We start from the raw sequence: 24,914 nt of genomic DNA on the forward strand, positions 1-24,914 counted from the left end.
TCGTGCGGCGGTCGGCAACCGGTTAATTAAGTTTGACAAAAAAGAAAACTGGAAGCTGATTGGTTTTTGTGCAGAGCTGCACCAGATTTTTTACACTCCAGTTTTTGTAAATCATCCCCTAGGTGTCATTTCATGCCTGATGAAGGGGACCTGCATGGCCCCAAAACATTGCTTTTTACCACAGTGGCAATCACTGAATGGATTTCAGTGATACTTTGTGTGCTAGAAATACTGTATATACTGTACTTTGTGTCCCTGTTGGGGAGATGTCTTCTCTCTTCCTATTGGGACAAAAAGTAATTAGAAATCTCTCCTTTTTTTAGTAAAAAAAAGTTAAAACTTCTGTAACATTGTTATTACTGTATGTGATTTATTTTCCCGGTGACAATCCATGCCTAAATTTCTTTTCCAGCTGTCATAGGTTTTCAGAAGAAAAGAAGTGTTATTATATCTTCCCAGCTGGGTCAATACATTGCTACTCAATTTTTTCAAAGTCTATCCAAAACACACAAAAGTCATTTTGTCTGGAGTTGGGCTTGAAGTTTTTTTTGGGGTTTTTTTTGGTTTTTTTGTTAATACAATCTCTATAAAAAACATGCCCATTTTCTTAAGTTGTGCAGCAAAAGGCATGTTTACCACAAAGAGACTGGGGGTTGAATCAGTGGGAGAAATGAGCATAGTGGTTAGGTGTAGAAATTGGTGGGCATGTACAGTATGTTGGACATGTATTAATATAGGGAGCCAGGAAAGCTTGGGGTGGCAGTGGTTATGGGCCCAGGAAGCTCAGGTTACCCCTTCAACTATATGTGCTGCTGTGTCTATTTTTAACCTATGGCTGATGAATTTATATATGCCTATCAATTACCATATATTTTAATACCATGGTTATTTTTGTAATGTTTTTTTTTTTTTTTTTACAGAACAAATCAGCAGTGCTGACTGGACCTTGGATTCCATTTGTCCAATCCTTGAACTTCTCAGTTACATCAGAACAGAAAGATTAGTACTTCATAAATGTAGTGAGTGAGTACTTTTTCTCTTGTCTTAAAAAGATATCTCTGCTCACAGAATATATTCTTTTAACCACTTCAGCCCCGGAAGGTTTTTCCCCCTTCCTGACCAGGCCCTATTTTGCGATTCGGCACTGCATTACTTTAATGGATAATTGCGCGGTCGTGCGATGCTGTAACCAAATTAAATTTACGTCCTTTTTTCCCCACAAATAGAGCTTTCTTTTGGTGGTATTTGATCACCTGTGCGATTTTTACTTTTTGTGCTATAAACAAAAAAAGAGCAACAATTGTGAAAAAAAATATATTTCTCTTACGTCCTCCGACAGTCGCCGCCTCTTCATATTCGTCACATATGGGGTATTAGACTTTGCTCCGAAGGAGTAGCTAGGCAACAGAATATGTTAACAATAAAGCTTTAACATATCCCACCCTCAAGGGGTGGTCCCCTCAGTCAATACCCTCCTACTTCCTGCAACCATATCTCAGTTTTAATGTCTAGCTTGTCAGGAGTGGCTGGCTCTCTCTGTGCTGGGACTTTCTGTCCCAGACTCTTTCTTCTTTTTAATATTTTGTTTGAGTTTTTCTCTCTACCTTTATTTAGCTGTTATTTTGTCAGCGTTAGTTAGTTCTTCGGACGAAGAGGATCATGCGGACTGGGTCTCGGGCTGATCCCCCTGGTCGCAGGTCGTGGGTCAGTGGCTTCCCAGTCTGCCATCGAGCGTTCAGCCAGGTAACGCTCCTGGCACAGTGAACGACCCATCCCTGTTCGGTGCAGGGATGATTGGTGAGGTGGCTACCTCACTGGACGCTGTGCGGTTTCTTAACCCCCATTTTGTGCGTCTTGAATTGCGACTCTCCCTGCCTCATGTGCAGCGGCTTGTTCGCCTGTGCGGGTCCCCCACGCCATGTGAGGTAAGTGTATCTATGTGGGGACCTGTCTGTCTGGGGGGGTGTCAGTCTGGGACTGTGTAACCTGCCTCTATTCACACTGCTTGTCTCCCTATCTCTCGGCTGCATGCTGTGGGCTGCAAGGGGGGGGGAGCTGTATGACACTGTGTGTGTCAGACTGGTCAGTGTGAGAAGCTGTGTGCTGTGGGGCATGTTTTTTTTTGGCATGTTTGGGCATATACAGCGATCGCTGCGGCGATCTGACATGTATTCTGATATTGGAATGTAATGTGTGTTTTAATGCACTGTGGAGTGGCGGTTTCGGCGCCAAACGACGCCATTTTGCCTACACCCGCTCCGGCCGCATGGTTTACATGCATGGCGGCCATTTTCTTGTAGCCTCCATGGGCTTACATAGAGGCGCCCTGGCAGCATCACTTCCTCTTTCCAGGAACACCGATCGAGGCAGCAGCAGCGGCGAGGGTCTCCTCAGGTTTTATCCTTCTGTTCTTGCTATCCATTGCCTGTGTTCAGTTTGCATATTCCCTGTGGGGGTCTCATTGTGCTTGAGTGTGGTGCGGTGGGCTGCGCTTGCCGCGCTTGCTTAAAAGGGGCAGTTAACCCTTGGTTGTCTGGCATTACAGGGGCAATGGATTCTCAGGAGGGCAAATTTCCTACAGTATTGGTGGAAAGCCAGGGGACCGCTGTTTCCCCCCCAGGGGGGGATTTAGCCACTATTGTGGCTGGCCTTGCTGCTCAGGTGCAGATGCTGGTGGCTGCTCAATCTACTAAAAGGCCCAGAGTTGCTCTTTCCTCTGATTCTGAGGGTGAAGGTGATGGGGCTGTTCTGGCAGGGGCCTCCTTATCGGGGTCCCGCTCCTCTCTTGATCTAGTGGGGTCTGAGGTGGAGGCTGAAGTTGAGGGGGTTGATAATTCTCCCCCTGGCTCGCCTGAAGAGCTTGCAATCATGGATGAGTTGATTGCTTCCATTAAGCAAACGCTGCGTTTGCAGGACGAAGTGTGTCCCCCCGCTGCCTTGGCGGCTTATGGGACGCAGAGGAAACGCAGGACGCCGCAGGTTTTTCCCTGCAATGCTGATTTTCAGCGCGCTGTTAAGGATCAATGGCGCGATCTGCGCAAACCTTTTGCGGTACCAAGTAAATTCAAGCTAGGTTATCCTTTTTCGCCTGCCACTGATGAAAGGTGGTGTGTGCCTCCACCAGTGGATCATGCAATTGCGGTTTTGAACAAAGCCACTGCGATTCCTGCAGAGGGTTCCCCTGTTTTCCGTGATGCCACGGATAGGAGACTGGAGTCTCTTGCCCGTCATACTTATTCTGTTACGGGTTCTATGCTTAAGGCTCTGTTTGCTTCTCTCATGGCGGCCCAGGCGATCGCAAGTTGGACGCAGATGCTTAGGCGCGTCCTAGTGGCCGACTCGGCCTCGCCGGCGACCCTGGATATGGTGGATCAGATCCACCAGGGTGTCATGTATCTGTGTGATGCGGACCTGGACCTGATTCCGTTGGCTGCACGTGTGCACAGCGTGGCGGTGTTGTCTCGCCGCCTGGTTTGGTTGAAATGTTGGTCGGTGGACCAATCTTCACGTAAGACCTTAGCCAATCTGCCTTATGATGGGTCTCGCCTTTTTGGGGAGTCCCTGGATGTGTTGATTAAGGGGATCACCGGGGGTAAGAGCACTCTCTTGCCCCATTTCCCCAAGGCTAAGGGGGCTTCTGGGAAGAAGCATGCTAATTTTCGGCCCCCTCAGGGGTCCTTTCGTGCCTTTCGGCCACACTACAAGGGCAAACCGTTCAAAGGTCAAGGCTCTCAGAAGAAGCCCTGGTCTGGTAAACAGAAGTCCGGCCAATCCGGACCTGCAGCCCATAACAGTTCGGCCTGAAGGGGCGCCCTCACCCAGTTTTGGGGTGGGGGGACGCTTGCTCGGTTTTCTTCAGCCCTGGTTGGCCCGTGTGCGGGACAGATGGGTTCTGGAAATCGTTCGATCTGGTTACAAGATCGAGTTTCTCTCTCGGCCGGAGAGCAGATTTTTTCCCTCAAATCTTCAACTGTCTCCAGAGCGCTTGCGGGACCTGCACCTAGCGGTGCGGGACCTGAGGGCTCAGGGAGTGGTGGTTCCGGTGCCTCATCGGGACAGGTTTCGGGGGTTTTATTCCAATCTGTTCACCGTGCCCAGAAAGGAGGGCAAGGTTCGTCCGATTCTGGACTTGAAGGCTCTGAACCGCTCTGTGCGGGTTCGCAAGTTCCGCATGGAATCCCTGCGGTCGGTGGTGGCTGCCCTGGTTCCGGGGGAATTCATGGCCTCCATCGATTTGAAGGATGCGTACCTTCACATCCCCATATTCGAGGGTCACCAGAGGTACCTTCGATTTGCCATTGCGGAGGATCACTACCAGTTCGTGGCGTTGCCCTTTGGTCTCGCCTCGGCTCCGCGGGTCTTCACCAAGGTGCTTGCACCGGTTCTGGCATTATTGAGGGCCCAGGGCGTTTCTGTCCTGGGGTATCTGGACGACATTCTGGTTCGGTCTGCGACCAGCCAGGGTCTGGAGGAGGACCTGTCTGTCACGATGCAAACTCTGCAGGAGTTTGGTTGGACGATAAATTTTCCAAAGTCGACACTGAGTCCGTCGGTTCGTCTCCCCTATCTGGGAATGATACTGGACTCGGTGCAGGCGAAGGTCTTCCTGCCGGAAGACAAACTCAGGACTCTCCGGGAGGAAGTCAGGTCCCTCAGGGACGTTCCGAACTCGTCTCTGCGGACGTGTATGAGATGTCTGGGATTGATGGTCTCGGCCTTCGAGGCGATTCCTTTCGCACAGTTTCACACGCGGGGTCTCCAAGCGGAGATCCTGTCCAGGTGGGACGGGCGACCTCAATCTCTGGATCTTCAAATCTCGTTGAGTCTTCGCACCAGGGAAAACCTTCTGTGGTGGCTCCAGTCCCCGTTGGTGTCCGGGGGCAAGTCGTTTCGTCCGATCTCGTGGACGGTAATCACCACGGATGCCAGCCTGTCGGGCTGGGGTGGAGTTCAGGAGACTTGGTCGGAGGGGGAATCTTCCCTTCCGATCAACATTCTGGAATTGCGTGCGATAAGTCTCTGTCTTCATCGCTGGACGGACCGGCTGCAGGGTTGCCCGGTTCGGGTGCAGACGGACAATGCCACGGCGGTGGCCTACATCAACCACCAAGGGGGCACCAGGAGTGCCCGAGCGGCTCGAGAAGTGGCCGACATTCTGTCTTGGGCCGAGACTCATGTCCCGGCGATAACGGCGGTTCACATTCCGGGAGTGGAGAATTGGCAGGCGGACTATCTGAGTCGCCAGACCCTGGATCAGGGGGAATGGTCTCTCCATCCGGCTGTCTTCCAGATGTTGTGCGCGAAGTGGGGTCTTCCAGATGTGGACCTGTTCGCGTCTCGCCTCAACAACAAGGTGAAGAGGTTCGTGGCAAGGACGCGCGACCCTCGGGCAGACGCGTCGGACGCGTTAGTGGCCCCGTGGCATCAGTACAGGCTGATGTACGCGTTTCCACCGATTCAGTTGCTGTCCAGGTTCCTTCGCAGGTTACACTCGGAACGCAACACGGTGATTCTTGTGGCACCGGACTGGCCTCGCCGGTCCTGGTACGCAGACCTCGTGAATCTGGCGGTCGACGCCCCGTGGCGTCTGCCTCTTCGAGACGATCTACTGTCTCAAGGACCGATATACCATCCTGCTTTACAGTCGCTGGCTTTGACGGCCTGGCTGTTGAGACCGAGGTCCTGAAGGAGAGGGGTCTCTCTCCGGAGGTCGTTCATACTTTGATCAATGCGAGGAAATCTTCCTCGGGGAAGGTTTATTACCGTACTTGGAAGGCCTATTTTGCCTGGTGTGAGTCCAGGGGGTTTTCACCCCGCACGTACTCGGTGTCCCGTGTGCTGTCTTTCCTTCAAACGGGTGTTGATCAGCGTTTGGCGCTGGCTAAGATAAAGGGTCAGGTGTCTGCTCTGGCTGTTCTGTTTCAACGTCCCGTGGCTTCCAACCCATTGGTTGGCACCTTTGTTCAGGGTGTGCGGCATCTGGTTCCCCCGAGGCGGGATCCTCTGCCCCCTTGGGACTTGAATCTCGTTCTATCTGTGTTGCAACGTGCTCCTTTTGAACAGACCAGGGAGATCTCGTTGTCTATGTTGTCCAAAAAGGTCGCCTTTTTGGTGGCGATCACTTCGGCTCGCAGAGTGTCGGAGCTGGCGGCTTTGTCCTGCAAGTCTCCGTACCTGGTTGTTCATTTGGATAAGGTGGTCTTGTCTAATCCTAATCCTTCTTTTCTTCCGAAACGAGTTTCGGACTTCCATCTTAATGAGGATATTGTCTTGCCTTCGTTGTGCACGAAGCCTAAACATCCAAAGGAGGTGAGATTGCACTCTCTGGATGTTGTTCGGGCGATAAGGGTTTACCTTAAATCGACTGAGTCTTTTCGAAAGACGGACTCCTTGTTTGTTCTTCCAGAGGGTCCTCGGAAGGGCATGGCGGCTTCGGCCTCTACCATCGCCAAATGGATCAGGCAGACCATTGAACAGGCCTATGCTTTGCAGGGGAAGGTTCCCCCTGTGCCTGTGAAGGCGCACTCTACTAGATCTCTGAGTACGTCTTGGGCCTGTCGTCATGGGGCTTCTGTAGCCCAGGTGTGTAAGGCGGCGACTTGGTCGACCGTGCACACTTTCACAAAATTCTACAAAGTAGATGTTCAGGCATCGGCGGATGCTTCCTTTGGCCGCAAGGTTCTTAGTGCGGCTGTTCCCTAGGGTCCCTTGTTGGGGACTCCTGGCTGTTGGGATAAGTTTTGTATCCCCTGGTTTTTTTTTTTTGTCCTTTCCTGGGTTGTTGCTCCTGTTGAGCACCTGTTTTTTGCTGTTGCCCAGCTGGTTTCCTTCCTTTGGTAAGGTTCCTTCTTTGATGCGGAGACTGCGTTGCCTTTCGGCGCGGATGCGTTTCCCACCCCTCATGTTTGCACTGCTTTGGGACGTCCCCATATGTGACGAATATGAAGAGGCGGCGACTGTCGGAGGACGTAAGAGAAAACGGAATTTTTGTAAAATCTTACCTGTAAAATTCCTTTCTCTGAGTCCTCCGACAGTCGCCGCCCCCGCCCCTCTTTTGGGGTTGATTGTATACTCTACTACTATTCCACTAAAACTGAGATATGGTTGCAGGAAGTAGGAGGGTATTGACTGAGGGGACCACCCCTTGAGGGTGGGATATGTTAAAGCTTTATTGTTAACATATTCTGTTGCCTAGCTACTCCTTCGGAGCAAAGTCTAATACCCCATATGTGACGAATATGAAGAGGCGGCGACTGTCGGAGGACTCAGAGAAAGGAATTTTACAGGTAAGATTTTACAAAAATTCCGTTTTTTCACATTCTGCTATATAACATTCCCCAAAAAAATGTTAAAATTACATGTTTTTAACATTTTAGGTCAATTTGTTTACTGCTACATATTTTTGGTAAAAAAAAAAAAAAAATCGCAATAAACATATTTTGATTGGTTTGCACAAAAGTTATCGCGTCTACTAACTATGGGAAAGATTTATGTCATTTTGATTGTTTTTTTTTACTAGCAATGGCGGCGATCTGTGATTTTTAGCGGGATTGCAGCGGAAAGATCGGACCCCTAACTGACATTTTTGACACTTTTTGGGGAACAGTGACACTAATACAGTAATCAGTGCTAAATAATATGCACTGTTACTGTATAAATGACACTGGCAGGGAAGGGGTTAATACTGGGGGTGATCAAAGGGGTTGATGTATGCCTAATATGCTTACTCACTGTGTGTGTTTGGGGGGGTTCTGTGACAGGCACAGACAGATCGCAGTTTCAGCTTAGCTGAAACTGATGATCTGTCCCTGCCTGTCTGAGAGAAGATCTGCCTGCTTTGTTTACATAAGCATGCAGGTCTTCTCTCCGTTTCCCGGACGATTGCGGGAGGACAGCGGCAATCGCTGCCACTCCTCCTGCGCTCGCTGCTGAAACCACATGCACTCCAGTCACGTAGTACTACATGACTGGACGCAGCCGAGCCACCCTGCCGCAGTAATATTACGGTGGGCAGTCGGCAAGTGGTTAAACACCACCCGAATTGTTGAGATGATCAGCTGACAGCCACAAGTCTATGTGGTCAGGCAATTATCCTTACTCCAGGTTCACACTGCTCTGACATGAAAGTCGCACGACTTCTGATCTGACTTTGTCCTGCAACTTCAGTCTGACTTTGATCTGACTTAATGTCACTTTTTACACTCTATGGCATTAAAGTCAGACCAAAAGTAGTGCAGGAACCTTTTCTAAATTCGGAGCGACTTGTGTTGGATCACCGTTCTCGTAGGGAAACATTTAATTTGATATGTCAGGTGACTTGTGCTCTCACAAGTCGAATCCAATGTCGCACCAGTGAGAACCGGGGTTAAAGCTCTTGGGGCTGGCCTGGACTTCTTAGAAAACTTGCTTCGGTTGTTATTGTCCCTATCGCCTCAAGAAAGGCAGCACTGGCAACATATACATAGATTTTAGCTTTCTGTAACCCCCTGCACAACAGCGTTCAGACCGGAAGAGAGAGGGTCACACTCTATGGGAACCCATACATTCATCATTTTTTGTGGTTCAGTAGGAAGGTAGAACAAAAAAAAAAAAATAAGATCCCCTTCCCCCATCCACACATTTGATGTGGATGAAGGAATCATCCCGCTGTGCTATTGTGTTCTTAAGGCAGCACTGATCGATCAGGAAAAACCTGACAGGCTGATTGTACAAACGTTGGTTGATTGACTTCTGTACATCCACAATGCCCATATATTGATTGGAATTTGGCCAGTCCCTGCTTAAAGAGGGAAGAAAAGTCAGCTTTTTTTTCCCCCCTTACCTACACTGCAAAGTAAAGTATAATGTGCTAGTATGCATCTCATACTAGCACATTTTGTGACACTTACAAAGCCCTCGTTGTCCCTGCTGGAGGCCGCATCCATCTTTACCCGCCTTCCTTCCGAGTATGCGGACTCCGGCTGTGCTACTGGCCGAAGCCGTGTGACGTCACTCCCCCACGGGACCTGCCAGTCATGGCTCTGAAGAAACGACACAGGCGGCCGTTCCTTCCAAGCGCATGCGGCGATGACATCATTGGCACAGTATACAGTAAATATCTCCTAAACAGTGCAAGTTTAGGAGATATTTACAATACCTATAGGTAAGCCTTATCATAGGCTTATCTATTGGTACAAACATTATACAGGAGTTTACAACCACTTTAACCCTGCCAAATTTTGATCCATGTATGGCCAGCTTAAGTCAATCAAGGCTCGTTTGCGTTGCACAATGCTGGAGGTCTACACTTGGAGGCTGTGTTCACACTGGTGCAAACACAGACATCACATGTGATTCTCACTGCTTTGCTGTGCAGATCACATGCTATGTCTGTGCGATACAAATTCAGCCATACAAACTGTATGGCTGAAATCTCATGGCATTTGCTCCAAAATGGTGCTGGACCCTTTTTTTGGTTCGCACTGGAATCGGATCGCATGGATCCTCACACCGATGCGATCCGATTCCTGTACCATTTGACATTTCGCACTGCGATCTGTGAACCAATCTGGGTGTGTCATTAACTTTCTATTGACACCCACAGCTGTTCACAGAGGGCAATGCGAACTGCCTGCGAGTGACATGCAGTGCAGGAACCCGCACAGGACTGGCACTGGTTCCCGCATCGCATATGTGTGAATCCAGCCTTAGGGTGATTACTGAAAGAAATAGCACAGCAATTTCCTTAACAATGGCCTGCTGTTCCTTCATTGCCCTCTCATCAGGTTGGGTGTGGGACCTTAACCAGGTTGTGCTGCTCAACTGCACTGGAGATCATGGACACAACCTTGCTCTTATACAGGGGCGAATGGATTGAAAGTAGGTAAACAGAGTTATAAACGTTTGGCATGTAAAACTGATCATTTAAATCCTTTTCAAATTTTGCCGTTTACCCGGAGTTCAGATTGGAAGCAAATCTTTCAGCCCTTTTAGACTTTTGTAAATAAAAGTATTTGCTAAGAACAGCAACTACAAGGTACCTGTAATCTTTGTATGCCAAAAACTCTATTCACTGTGCCTTTCTGATTCTTTTGCCGCTCTTACCATGGTGTTTGAGCCACATGTACTATAATTCTTAAATGTTATGGGAAGCTTCATTGGTCAGTAATGTGGTTTGATACATTGGGTCACAGAGGGAGCTGCAGTATGGTGCAAACATTGACCAAGGTTACTTTATATGCTATACTAACTCCATTCCCCTCCACTGTAGAGTATTTAATAGAGGTGCCCATTAACCTAAAAAAACTAATATAAAGCTGTTTATTCTTCATTAGATTTTAATTAACCATTATATTTCCATGCAGAGTACGCAATGAACTGCTCATACTCTGTGGATACACTGGAGCTTTACTGGCTATTAGAAGGCACTATATCAGCATTGTTCCTGCACTTTATGAATATACAAGGTAATCCATTCTTAGTTGATAACATGTATCAATTTACCGCTAGTACAAGTCTATATTGGAACCTTTTAGCAGAAAAGTTAAAACAAATTCAACCTGGTGAGATTGTAATAAATGTATTGTGATTAATGTGTCCAATATACGGTCTATAATACATACAGTAGCTACTGTATATTTAACTCGGCATTATATATAAAATGTATATTTCATAATTTAATAATGCTGTAGCGTGATCATCTTTATGGTTGTTACGGTTAGGTTTTGCTTTTTATTGGTCACTGTTTTCTTTTTTATGATACTATTTTCCAGTCAGCTTTTGAAACGCCGGGAAGTGTCTGTTCCCCTACAGATTGAGCAGCTCTCAGTGGAACTGGATGCATGGAGAGCGTGTACCCTATCCACTAAGTAAGTGTCAGTATATTCCGTAATAGTAGATATATCCCCAAAAAATTACTTGAAAATGCATAATAAATAGGGGGACATGATCACCACAGTGGTGCATAGATTCACCTGTACCTTTATAAAGTGTTGAAAGCTACAGTAAAGTTTAATCAAACCTTGTTTATGGTAGTTTTAAACCCTTACATATTTATTGAAGTGGCTAGCCCAAGGTGATACACACAGCTGAAACAAATCCTCCTACATAAGTTGTACCGGTGTGTCTGCAGCCCACATAAACCACACAGATCAAAGGATATTTCTCAGCAGTAGAAAGCAGGGGGGGGGGGGGCAGGATTCTGCCATCACAATGCACAGCTAGAACATAGAGCTTAGTGAAACCTAAAACCTGAGTGAAGGGAATGGACACCCCCCTTACACAGAATCATAGGGAAATAAACACAGCTCAGGCTGTGAGTCAGCTATGTGTTCTGGAGGGGGAGCTGCTGTGTGCTGGAGGCTATCACCCAGAATGCTGTGGAGTTGGCTTGGGCTATTTCAGTGACTCATGCAAATAGCAAAGGGATAAGCCAGCAAAGAGAAATGACACCTTGACACCTTGGGTTGTGGCAAGTACACACTATAGACAATATGCATTGTTAATTTTTCATGTTAGAGGTTTCCAAAAACTTTAACTAGTATGTTTCAAAAAAAAAAAAAAAAAAATAACTCTGTAGTAGACAGTTTTTACTGCAAGTCTTAACTTATTAAAAGATTGAAATTATTTCCAGGCCCACTCATTCTACCATTAACATTAACTGGTTACCAACGGGGTCCTGTGCTTGACAACCATAATCCCTACCCAAGTAACAATTTCATCCAATGGCTGTTTGAAGAAGTAGAATCATTGGGTTGGTTAGTTACCATACAGCCCCTCTAACCCAATGAAACCAGTAGATTTCTGAGACAGAGATTGTGATAGCTGAAATGGCCACACATCTCTGCAGTCCCTAGTAGTGTCAGGATTTCTTTTTGATACTGTTCATTCACTGTGACTGCTGGAATTCTGGGAACCCCACTAGGCTTTACTGACAGTGGTTTCCATTTCCCTGTTAAAAAAAAAAAAATAAACATTTATATTTTAGTATTGGATTGCCAAAGATCTTTGAGTTTGTAGCCCAAGGTGGGCTTAAGCTTGGTTTAGATGTACTCGAGCAGAGTACGCTTCTTTCTCAGGCTTAGCTAATGATGTAAGGATGTGTGGTCCCAGCACAATGTTGGGCATGGTATAGAGTGTGAGTAGGCCCTTAGAAGTTGCCTTTTCTCACTGATCAAACAGGTAGAACCCTGTCAGTCTACCTCTGTCATGTCACCAATGGATCTTTCACCTGTTAAAAAAAGAAAATACGTGGACTGGTGTTTTACAAGAGTGCCTACATGAATAGATGCACACTTTGTTTGTAGACTGTAACTTTTTGGGCACTGTTTATTCTACAGGTCAGGTGATGATCTTCCATACACATCCCCTACCGAGCTACAAAGAAAGATTAATTCAAGTATTCTGCAACGAATAAAAGAAGAACCTCTTAAAGGATTAATTGGGCCAGACTATGTCACAGGATCCAATCTTCCAAGTCATTCTGATGTTCATGTATCCTGCTTAACAGGGTTACGGATTCAGGTAAGATTTATTTGTCATTTCACTGATTTCAAATAACTATTGGAGCAGTGGTTGAATTATTTTGGGGCAGGCAAGTTTCTGCAGTTACCATACTGAAGAGTTCCACCCTTGTTTCCTTCATTTGTCACTTGGACAGGAAGTGAAAGGAAAATTAAAGTTGGTCAGTGAAGTGAGGGGAACTCTGCCCTGCGAGGCCAAAAGCATCAATAAATCATAAACACCTGAAAGAAATTTTAATCCTTCCCCATTTTTTTTTTTTATTTTTCGCTGGAATCCATTTTGATCCATGTCAGATTAGGTTGTTTTTTTTTTTTTCAACTTTTTTGTCAGCTGATGGCACTTCTTTGTCAGTGGTTAGAATACAAAAACCCCGGAGTGTCAAGCAAAGTAATTCAGGGTTAATTGTGCACATTGTCACTGGTAAGTCACTTTACATAATAAACAAGCAAAAAGTTGTTGGAGCAAACCCTAAACATGTATTTCTAAAGCTGGTGCAGCTATGAACCAAGCGACATGCATATTAAAAAAGAATAGTGCACACATGCAAAATAAATGACTATCAAATATGAAGACAATCCATAAATAAAAATGGGGATTTGGTCCCACCATATGGCCATATCGTGCTCAAGCCCACCACTACGTCAAAGTACCCCATTGTCAGTGGGTCCTACACTATCCATAAAAAAGGATGAGTCCAGCCTCTCTAACCCTTGGAGACAACACTCCTTGCTGGGAGGGGCGTGCCTTGTAGTGCATTAGCACATCTCTCCCAGCAAGGAGTATTGTCTCCAAGGGTTAGAGAGGCTGGATTCATCCCTTTTTATGGATAGTGTAGGACCCACTGACAATGGGGTACTTTGACGTAGTGGTGGGCTTGAGCACGATATGGCCATATGGTGGGACTAAACCCCCATTTTTATTTATGGATTGTCCTCATATTTGATAGTCATTTCTTTTGCATGTGTGCGCTATTCTTTTTTAATATGCAAGTCACTTTACATGCTGCATTTTGGTCTTAGAAATCTCACATTTGAAACATGTCTTCACAATGAAGTGTTCCCTGTATCTGGTTGAAATAAATACTGGTAAAAAGCATACCTCGATGATCAAATTAATGATATCCAAGAGTTGTGCTCCACAGTTAATCACTTTTTTGTCAATTGTGAAATAATACGTTATTATTATTTAAAGAAGATGTACAGCTAAAGCTAGTTTGGCTGTACATCTCCTATGGATCACAGGAGTGCAGTTCATTCTGTGCTCATGTGACCCGTTTTCAGCAGAGCGTGGTCTGAATTCCGCTCTCTGCTGATGTCACAGATGCAGCATGAGTCCGATGCTGCATCCACCTAGGTAAGTATAACTGGGAATAAAAAGAGAAACTCATACTTCTCTTTTATTATCTGACATATGGCTGTAAACAGCAAAGTAATACTGTAAGGTGGACCCCAACTAGTCTTTGATAGACCAGGGAAGGTATCAAAGATGGGGATACTGAGGTTGTAGGGGCAGTTCTACATTCTGAAGGGACCAGAGTTGAATGGGCCATTAATGGTTCTGATGGCTGGGTCAAGGATAGGATTTCCAACACCAGCGCTTCAGTCCATTTGCAATAAGACCAATCAACGCTTGGCTGAGGTGAACAGGCTCCATACAACCATTTTGGAGATTTCTCCTGGATCCTATCCACACTACACATACAATTTTACATGTACACGTACTATAAAAAATTTATGATCAGAAAGAATTACTTTCGTCTCTCTGCAACTAATAGTTTTTATGAAAGATATAATATATTCCTCTGATATTTGACATAAATCAGTTGCCTTCTCAAGTAGGCCTTCTCAGTGTATAGACCCCCCCCCCCCTTGACTTGTAGATGGAACAACTAGAACTTCACTTTGAGGCTTAGTGAGGTGATAGTTTGTTTACACTATTTATGCCTAGAAGGATGGGGGCATTTTATTGGCACATAAGTGTCAATTCCAGTCTACAGACCTGCTCTCTCCTTTCAAATTCTAATTGGGGAACGTCTGTCTATTATTTATTACTTCCTTTAGGGAATACTGTATCATTAACACCACCAAAATAAAATGTATCTACAATCATACAACTTTTGCACTTATGTTACATCTCAGCTATTGGTAAGATTACCCTACTTCTACATTTATGTTACAGAATATTCAGCACCTTTATCTACCCTTTCCGCTTGCCACTTTTGTTTGGTCTCCCCACTCTTGCTGTCCCAACCGACCACACAGCAATTGAGGAGAAATTTCCCTCAACCAGGACACAAGCAGCAGGAAAAACTGACATGTATCATCAGATATAATTTACTTATTTGTAAATACCGCTTGAGTGCAATAATTTGATTATCATTTAACTTCATGAATTTAATACAGAATTTGACATGTAGAAAAGAAGAAAACATCATTACTGGGTTCATAATTATCTTGGTATAAAGCCATAGTTTATTAAGGGAGCATTTTGATTCTGAAATATAATGGAGCTTATGGCAGCCTACATTTTAAATACCTTAAATTCTTTTTTCCATAAATATGGTTTGTAGATTATCCCAAATAGAATGTACTAAAAAAGGAATTCCTAGCTGCTTTCCAAGCAGCTCCAATGGCCACAAATCAGTGGTTGCTTCTGGCTTTTGAACATTTTCTTGGAGGCATGTTCAGGCTTGAGTGTTTTTGTTTTAGCCAATGGAAAGCTAGTTACTAAGAGGAGGTGATGGGTGCCCCCCCCCCCCCCCATATATGTTGAGGGCATGTTTTACAGTATTTATATAGCGCCAACAGTTTATGCAGTGCTTTAAAATATAAAGGGGGACAATGCAGCAACCATAAAATTCAAGAGGGTTAGGAAGGCCCTGCTCCTGTAAGCTTACAATCTAATAGGGAGGGGCTGGTGAAACAAAAGGTAGTAACTGAGGGATGAACTGATGAGGGAAGTAGAATATTTGGTTGTTAGCCAAAGGCAGGATAGGCCTCCCCTAAGAGATGAGTTTTCAGGGATCGCCTAGAAGTGGACAGAGTAGGAGATAACTAGACAGATTGGGGTAGTGAGTTCCAGAAGATAGGAGAGACTCTGGAGAAGTCTTGGAGATAACCATGGGAGGAGGAGACAAGTGAGCTAGAGAGTAGGAGGGCTTGGGAGGAGTGCAGAGGATATTTGGAGACAAAATTGGTGATGTAGCTCGGGGCAGACTTGTAAATGGATTTGTATGGTATTGTTAGTGTTTTGAATTGTATTATTTTATTGGAAAAGGCATGTAGTGTGGTATGGTTCAGGAGGGGGGGGGGGGCTCCCTCACCTCCCCCTTCCTTGCTCCTGGCCAGACGGGCTATATGCTCAGATAAGGATCTGGTATGGATTTTTTTTTGGGGGGGGGGGGCACGCCATTGTTTTTTCCCATGAATTGGGGGGGGGGGCACGCTGTTTTTTTTTTTTTTTTTTTTTTATCCTGGCAATCCTTTTGTTTACATTCTGCTGTCTGTGGGGAATCCCGTGGACAGCAGATGAGTTATGGTTTCTAAGGACGCGGCAGTCACCCACTCCTTAACAACCATTTACTGGAATTTATGGACACCAGCTACTGCCGGCGGTATATTACTGCTTACATTCACTCGTAAAATGTTGCATCACTTAAGAGGTGTTTTACTGTGGATCTTAAAGTGGTAGGTACCACTTTGTGTATGGTGTCCATTATTTGTTATCAAACTGTTATGGGTAAAGTGCTACTTTAAACTGAAAATTAATTTGGGTTGTTTTTTAGGCATCTGTGATCCACCATGAAATCTATGTACTGTTGCAATTTATTTAAAATACATTTTTGTGTTTCACAGGGACCTGTATTCTTTCTAGAGGATGGAAAGTCTGCAATATCATTGAACGACGCTTTAATGTGGGCCAAGGTTAACCCATTCTCACCTTTAGGAACAGGAATACGACTCAACCCATTCTAAATAGTGCAGTGAGGAGGCAAATACTTTACAACAGAATAACAATCAAATGGGAATAGGACAACATGATGTTGAAACAGGACTTTCCTTTTTTTATTTTTATTTTTTTTGTTTCTCTGCAGAAAAAGCAGAAATATCAGATGCAGCTAATTTAAATTTGTGTTTGGTAATGGTAAAGTCAAATCTGTGTATATAATCAGAGAGAAAATATATAGTTTGACTAGCCAAAGACCAGCATTTTCTGTCAATCTGTTTACATATTACTTTATGCAGTTTATAACCACACCATAAATAACACTGGTACTGACTGTATACGTCAATTAAAGCTTGGTACCTTTTGTTTGAACACACTGCAAGCTCCTTAGTGGTTCCATTGGCGCTGTACATAGGCCAAAAAAAAAAAGCTGTGAAATTTATGATCATTTTTAAGTAATGTAAAGATTTAGCACACAAATTTGTACTGTAACTTCTACTGTGTGTAGTATACCACTAATTGTAAAAATATACATGAATGAAGGCAGATGTTGGATCATTTACTTCCCCCTTCCATTTATTGTTTATACAGATGTTCTATTTACAGAATAAAGTTAAAGTAAATGTATTTGTGTTTTTTTTTTTTTTTCATTGAAGTACAACTGTCAAGAGTGTAAAACATCTATGCCTCTCTGATCAAGTATGTGTAGCGCTTACCCCCCCCCCCCCCCCAAGGAGCCTCTTGATGTGTTGGGTCCCCTTTTTCTGTGCCCACAACTCTGCAAATAGCACCACACATTCTGATTCATCTGGCTAGTTGGCTAGGCTGGAAATATCTATCTCAGATGTATATGCAATACCCTGGTAGCAAAAGAGATATGACATGACAGCAATATACAGCAGTTAAACTATAGCTATGGAATATATTGCAAATAGGTGAACAGTAGGGATGATCGAACTTTTCAAAAGTTCGGTTCGACCAGAACTTCCAGAAAGTTCGGCCCGGATTTCAGAACCCCATTGAAATCAATGGGACCCGAACTTCGGTAATCAAAAAACCCCATTTTGAAGCCCTAAAACACAATAAATGCCCCATAATAAAATTGTCATTTTTGATAGAGAGCCAATTATTGAAAAAATTATTGAAAAAAAAAAAGAGATTTTTTTATTTTGATTTAGCCCCGGTTCACACTTATGCGATGCAGGAAGGCTGCGAATTCGCAGCCTGTTCCCGCATCGCAAATGCACCCCTGGCAGTTCACACTGCCATATGCGATACGCTGGGGGTGTCAATGTAATCTTAACGACACCCCCAGTTTGATCGCATATCGCAGTTCGATCTTACAGTTCGCACAGGATCGGATCGCACAAGTGTGAACCACTGTGCGATCCGATCCTGATGCGGCTGCAAAAAAGGGTCCTGTGCGTCTTTGCTGCGGGTGCGGTGCGAATTTAGCCATACAAAGTGTATGGCTAAACTCGCACCGCACAGCCGATCGCATGTAATGAAGGAGCAGTGCGCTCCGACATTACATGCGATCGCCGCAGCCGCACTAGTGTGAACCAGCACTTAGTGTCTGGGGGGTCTAAAAAGTGTACCTGTGAAGTTTCAGCTCTGTAGCATGTCCAGAACCAGAAAAAAAATTTGTTTCTATTAGGTCACTTATAGAACAGGGATATGGCTCCGATATTTTCACACCTTGCCGGTTTTGTAGCAAGCATTTTTTGGGCATTTTTTGGGGGTTATTGGAGGCAGGCATAACATCAGAACTTCTGTGTAGGGGTATATATACACACACACTTATATGTATATATACACATACACATATATAGGTGTGAAAGTAGCAGAACACTATGCTTGCGCTAATGTAAAAATTAACACCCATATGGCTTCTCTCCTTTCACACCTATATATGTGTATGTGTATATATACATATAAGTGTGTGTGTGTATATATACCCCTATACAGAAGTTCAGATGTTTTGCCTGCCTCCAAAGATCGGACTGGTTGTACTAGAGCCTTACGGAATCCCAGCCCGCCATTGAGCGTTTAGCAGGCTATGCATACGCCCTGGCCTCGCAAACGACCTGTCCCTGTCCTCAGGGACAAAGCCCGCGTAGTGGCCAATTCGCAAGGATGTTTCAACTGCGGTGCGCCGCGTGTTGCTAGAGTCCTGTTTTGGCTGACGGCACCCCCACCGCCTGGGGTGGGAGGCTTCCCGTCGCAGAGAGGCACCCACGCCTTTGTTTGGATCGGTAAGTACTAACACCTCTGTTTGTGACATTGCATGTCCGGGGGTGTATGTGGGGCCTTTGTCTAGGGGATGGCAGGCTGCGTGGAGTCTGTGTTATCCCCCTCATGTCTGTGTGTCTTGGTCCTACTGTTCCTCCCGGTCCCTGTGGGGGCGCTGTTGCGGTCAGGCCGCACTGTGGGGGGTTGTGGGGGTGCCTGAATCCCTTGGTAGTGTTTGGTATACTTTGGGGGGTGCAGGCATGTTTTGTGGGGGCCGCTGCAGTACAAAATCACAGGGCCGCCATTTTGGGTGTGGGCAGGCTGCTCTGGCTTCACTATGGGCATTCAGCAGCCATTTTCCCTGTAGTGTTTTTTCGCGCCCTTCAGGCGCCATCTTGTGGTGGTAATGTAGTTTTACATGTGTTCGGCGGCCTTTTTTTCTGGAGCCTCCCCATTGCTTTCTATTGGCAGCCATTTTTCATTAGCTCAAGCCTGAATCCTCTGCGATGGGCTCCCTTACTGCGGCACTTGCGCCTTTGGCGTCCAAGGTGGACCTGTTGATGTCTGAGCGGGCTTCTAGGAAAAGGCCTGAGCTTTCTAATTCTTCTGATTCAGAGCTAGATATGGTTGCCATGGACAGTGTACCCCCTGAAGGGTCTCCTTCCTCTCAGTCGAACGGGGAGGCGGAGGATGAGGAGGGGGACGATTCCCCTCCCGGGACGGCCAGAGAACGCGCGGCTATGTCTGCGCTTATTAGTTCTGTTAAGGAAACACTACATTTGGAGGATGAGCCCCACCCGCCGGGTAAGTGGGCTTCTTTTGGGACCCACAAAACCCAGAAACCGGCACAAGTGTTCCCCTGTCCCGCTGAGTTTCACGAGACAGTGAACGAAGAGTGGCGCAATTTGAAGTGCAATTTTATGGTGTCTAAGCGGTTTCAGTACCGTTATCCTTTTGCGTCTCCTATGGATTTGCGCTGGACTGTGGCCCCTAAGGTGGATCACACAGTGTCCAGGTTGAACAAAGCCACTCTAATGCCCGCTGAGGATTCTCCGGTGTTTAGGGACCCTACGGATAGGCGGGTGGAGTCTCTTACTCGTCACTCCTATATGGTGGCGGGTTCTTTGATGAAACCTATTTTCGCCTTTGTGCTGGTCTCTCAGGCTGTGGTAGAGTGGGCCAAGGTGCTCAGACGCACCCATGTGGCTGATTCCACTCCTCCTGCTACTTTGGAGATGGTGGACCAGATTATTCAGGCTGTTCTATACCTGTGTGACGCGGCCTTAGATGAGGCCCCTTTAGTCTCGCGACTGTCTGCTGTCGCGGTGATAATCCGTCGTATGGTATGGCTAAAGAGCTGATCGGCTGACCAGACTTCCAGGAAGACGGTGTCTGACATTCCTTATGCGGGAAATCGCCTTTTTGGGGACTCCCTGGACAAATTGGTTAAGGGGGTCACTGGGGGCAAGAGCACTCTGCTGCCCCAAGCTCCCAAGGGTAAATTTTTCCGTGGTAAGCGGTGCCTTCCTTTAAATAAAATCAGAGGTCCTTTTGTGCCTTCAAGGCACAGGACAAGGGCAAATCCTTCAAAGGCCATGGTGGCCAGAAGAAGCCTTGGGCGGGCAAGTCCAAAGCCGCCCACGCTGGCGCGGCGGCCTAGTCCGCCTCGCCCTGAAGGGACGCCCTCACCCGTTCCAGGGGTGGGGGGACGTCTGTGCAGTTTTCTCGAACCTTGGCTGCTCCGGATTCCGGACAGGTGGGTTCAGGAAATCATTCGATCAGGTTACAAGATCGAATTCCTTTCGCGTCCAGACCCCAGATCATTTGCAAGATCTTCAACGGGCGGTTCAGGATCTCCTCGCCCAGGGGGTGATCATCCCGGTGCCGCATCGGGACAGATGTCGGGGGTTTTACTCTAATCTGTTCACTGTGCCCAGAAATGAGGGCAAGGTATGTCCGATTCTGGACTTGAAGGCTCTGAACCGCTTTGTGCGGGTTCAGAAGTTCCGTATGGAATTCCTCCCTTCAGTGGTAGCATCTCTGAGCCCGGGAGATTTCCTGGCTTCAATCGACCTCAAGGATGTGTATTTACACATCCCCATATTCGATGGTCATCAGAGGTACCTCCGATTCGCAATCGAGAAGGAACACTATCAGTTTGTGACGTTACCTTTCGGTCTCGCTTCGGCTCCAAGGGTGTTTACCAAAGTGTTGGCTCCCGTTCTGGCCCTGTTACGGGCGCAGGGAATTGCGGTCTTGGGATACTTGGACGATCTCCTGTTGAGATCGAGTGCCAGCCCAAGTCTGTTGCGCGATCTGTCAACCACGGTTCAGACGCTCCAGGAGTTCGGGTGGACAATCAACGTTCAGAAGTTGACTTTGTCCCCTTCTGTTCGACTGTCCTGGATTCCGCCCAAGCAAAAGTCTTTCTGCCGGAGGACAAGCTCCGGACTCTACAGGACGAGATCCGGTCCCTCAGGGACAACAAATCCTCCTCGCTCAGGACCTGCATGCGGTCCCTGGGGTTGATGGTGTCGGCCTTCGAGGCCATACCATTTACACAGTTCCACACACAATCTCTTCAAGCGGAGATTCTGGCCAGATGGGACAGGCATCCTCATTCATTGGAAAAGAGGATATCTTTGAGTCACCGAGTCAGAGAGGATCTTCTGTGGTGGCTCCAGTCTCCGGCTCTGACGGAGGGGAAATCCTTTTGTGGACGGTGATCACCATGGACACCAGCCTGTCGGGCTGGGGTGGCGTTCTGGGCACTCTGTCTGCCCTGGGCACTTGGTCGGAGGAGGAATCCTCCCTGCCAATAAACATCTTGGAAATGCGAGCGATCAGACTGTGCTTGCTCCGTTGGTCGGATCATCTTCGGGGCTGCCCTGTGCGGGTGCAGACAGACAACGCCTCTGCGGTGGCTTACATCAATCACCAAGGGGGCACCAGGAGTGCCCAGGCGGCCCAGGAAGTGAGCAAAATTCTGCCTTGGGCCGAGACGCAGGTCCCGGCGATTTCGGCAGTTCCCATTCCAGGTGTGGAGAATTGGCAGGCCGATTATCTGAGCCGCCAGACCCTGGACCAGGGGGAATGGTCCCTACACCCGGAGGATGCTGTGTGCGCGATGGGGATCCCCGGATGTGGATCTGTTCGCATCTCGGCTAAACAACAAGGTGGGAAGGTTTGTGGCAAGAACGTGCGATCCTCTGGGAGACGCCTCGGATGCGCTGGTGGTGCCTTGGTTTATGCCTTCCCCCCGATTCAGTTGTTGTCCAGTTTCCTTCCCAGGTTGGTCTCGGAACCAAAGTTGGTGGCTCTGGTGGCCCCAGACTGGCCGCGCCGGCCTTCGTACGCGGACATTATACAACTGGTCGTCGAGCCTCCCTGGCGGCTCCCGTTACGAGACGATCTACTGTCTCAAGGGCCGATCTTCCATCCTGCTTTACAGTCGTTGGCTTTAATGGCGTGGCTGTTTTGTGCCACGCCAACCATGTGTAGTATAAGAACATGCAACAAATAGTTTAGGAGGGTCATGTTTTGATCAAGTTCAGTGTCCGTATACATTGAGGTGCCATGAATCCATTCCCTTATGTATCTAGTTAAAAACACTAAGTTGTACAGTTCCAGGCCAGGAAAGGCCACCATAACACCATAAGAAGATTGCCAAGACCCTGAAACTGAGCTGTAGCTCGGTGGCCAAGACCATATAGCGGTTTAACAGGACAGGTTCCACTCAGAACAGGCCTCGCCATGGGAAATAGACATGTGAGTGCTGCCAGCATTGCTGCAGAGGTTGGAGGGGTGAGTAGTCAGCCTGTCAGTGCTCAGACCATACACCGCACACTGCATCAATCTGGTCTGTATGGTTATCGTTCCAGAAGGAAGTGTCTTCTAATGATGATGCACAAGAAAGCCCGCAAACAGTTTGCTGAAGACAAGCAGGCTAAGGACATGGATTACTGGAGCCGTGTCCTGTGGTCTGATGAGACCAAGATAAACTTATTTGGTTCAGATGGTGTCAAGCGTGTGTGGCAGAAACCAGCAAACATGATAAACTCCAAAACATACCTCCAAGACGATCACTGCTTTGCTGAGGGTAAAGGTGATGGACTGGCCAAGCATGTCTCCAGACCTAAACCCTGTGGGGCATTCTCAAACGGAAGGTGGAGGAGTGCAAGGTCTCTAACATCCACCAGCTCTGTGATGTCGTCATGGAGGAGTGGAAGAGGACTCCAGTGACAACCTGTGAAGCTCTGCTGAACTCCATGCCCAAGAGGGTTAAGACAGTGCTGGAAAATAATGGTGGCCTCACAAAATATTGACACTTTGGGCCCAATTTGGACATTGTCACTTAGCGGTGTACTCATTTTGTTGCCAGTGGCTTAGACATTAATGGCTGTGTGTTGAGTTATTTTGAGGGGACAGCAAATTTACACTGTTATACAAGCTGTACACTCACTACTTTACATAGTAGCATGAAAAGATGTAATAAAATATTTACAAAAATGTGAGGGGTGTACTCACTTTTGTGAGATACTGTATTATTACTGCCATTACTTTTCCACTTAATTTAACAAGGTGATAAGTGAAGTTTTGTAGCAATGCTGTCTCCCTAGACATGCTAGTCTTTTACGGACATGTAGTTTTAAATTTGCCAATTTATCGGTGGGATTGCCATTTTTTTTACCTACATATGTCATTACTAACATTCCTTTTTTTTTTTCCTACCGTTGTCACAAGTGCAAGTTTTTCCTAATGTCGCATACTGCCACATATGCCCCTGGACTATGTGGAGTGTGCAACATTTGGTGCAGTTGTACATGGTAGCCAATAAGCTTCCAACTTCAGCTTGTTCAATTAAGTTTTGACAAAAAACCTGGAAGCTGATTGTTTTCTATGCAGAGATACACCCCGATTTTGCACTCTCCAGTTTTAGTAAATAAACCCCTATCTGTATGCATGTGATTTAAGTAAGGAGCTTGCCTATTTATACTTAAAAATCTAGCACTAGATTAGGCTAGGTTATAAAGTAAAGTTATATTGATCACTGCCAACTTGATAGCGCAATGGGCAATATGCAGGCAACAAATTGGCAATCTTGGAATTTTTAAGTACTAGAAGCTAAGTGACAACATACAATTGCAGGTAAAAGCACAGAAAATGCAAATATTTTAAATGTTTTATTGTAGTGTTTTCCTTTCCATTATTGATTTTTTATCACTTGAAATGTGTCTCTGAACTTGCCAGCAAATCTGACTTTTTCAGAATAGTCAGTTCCTAAGCCCAGGCCTGTCCCTCCTTGCACTTTATAACCCTCTCTTCTTCTGGGAGTGTCTAAATACTTTCTGTTTTACCCAGCTTGTTTGTCCCATCCCTTCCCTCACCTCCCTACATAACCTTTTGGGGAAGGAACAAAGAGTACTACTATACACTTGAGTGACAGCTCTAAGTCTGCTGGGGCTGCTGACATCACATCCAAGATGATGGCACCCAGAAGCAGTCTCAGGGCTTTTGTACGTCTAGATAAGGGGGACTTTAGCAGGTAAATAACATGCATAAAATAAGGAAAATGCACATATACTATGGGATCAAGGGGGAGTGATAATGCAGACAGAGACTGGCTGTGTTCACCACACAGAGGGAGACCACCTACTAACACAAGAAGTCGGTGAAAGGCTGTTGGCCAAAATCACTCTACATTTTGACCAAAAAGAGACAGAGTTATTTACAAGCAACATTGTGTCAGCGCTTGTATCAGCTCCTAGAGAGTTATCTGCAAGTAACACATTGTTAAAACCTGCATCAGTTCTTAAAGGGACAATAACCTGAGCACTCCAGCGTAAAAGCTTGGGCCCCAATGAGCTGGCCAGCAGAAGAAGGAAGGATAGGACTATATTATCGAAAATCTATAAAATTGTGTTGCGCAGATTAAAAATCTATATGGTAAATACTCTTAATAAATGATTGCATAGGCTAGTCCAACCAATGCTATCCTTCCTCAATAAAAGTCTGGTGTGCAAATAGTAATCAATATCAAATGTAAAAAGTAGTGGTGAATAAACGTAATATTATAAAAAATATAATAAATGGGATACTATCAATACATCCTCTAAAAACTTTCATATACATGAAAAGTGCATGTGCAAATATTCATAAATACAATCACTCTTACATATAGTGTCCAATGAAAAATAAATAATTATATATGGTATTATAGTGTCCAAAAGATAGAA

At 46.1% G+C, this 24,914-nt stretch overlaps 1 protein-coding gene across 7 annotated transcripts in view; it reads left to right on the forward strand.

The window, feature by feature from the left end:
• The window catches only part of WDR17 (WD repeat domain 17), a 181,007-nt gene extending 163,934 nt beyond the window's left edge, over window positions 1–17,073 (forward strand). For all 7 annotated transcript variants that reach the window (XM_082243722.1, XM_082243723.1, XM_082243724.1 and 4 more), the window contains 5 exons: window positions 921–1,023; window positions 10,344–10,445; window positions 10,752–10,847; window positions 12,318–12,501; window positions 16,356–17,073. In XM_082243722.1, coding sequence (XP_082099848.1) covers window positions 921–1,023; window positions 10,344–10,445; window positions 10,752–10,847; window positions 12,318–12,501; window positions 16,356–16,475 — 605 coding nt within the window. In that variant the 3' untranslated portion in view covers window positions 16,476–17,073. The remainder of the gene's footprint in view (window positions 1–920; window positions 1,024–10,343; window positions 10,446–10,751; window positions 10,848–12,317; window positions 12,502–16,355) is intronic.
• The last annotated feature ends 7,841 nt before the right edge of the window (window positions 17,074–24,914 follow it).

The sequence above is a fragment of the Pelophylax lessonae genome (genome assembly GCF_965119305.1).
Source record: "Pelophylax lessonae genome assembly, chromosome: 1".
In the NCBI taxonomy this organism is placed as follows: Eukaryota; Metazoa; Chordata; class Amphibia; order Anura; family Ranidae; genus Pelophylax; species Pelophylax lessonae.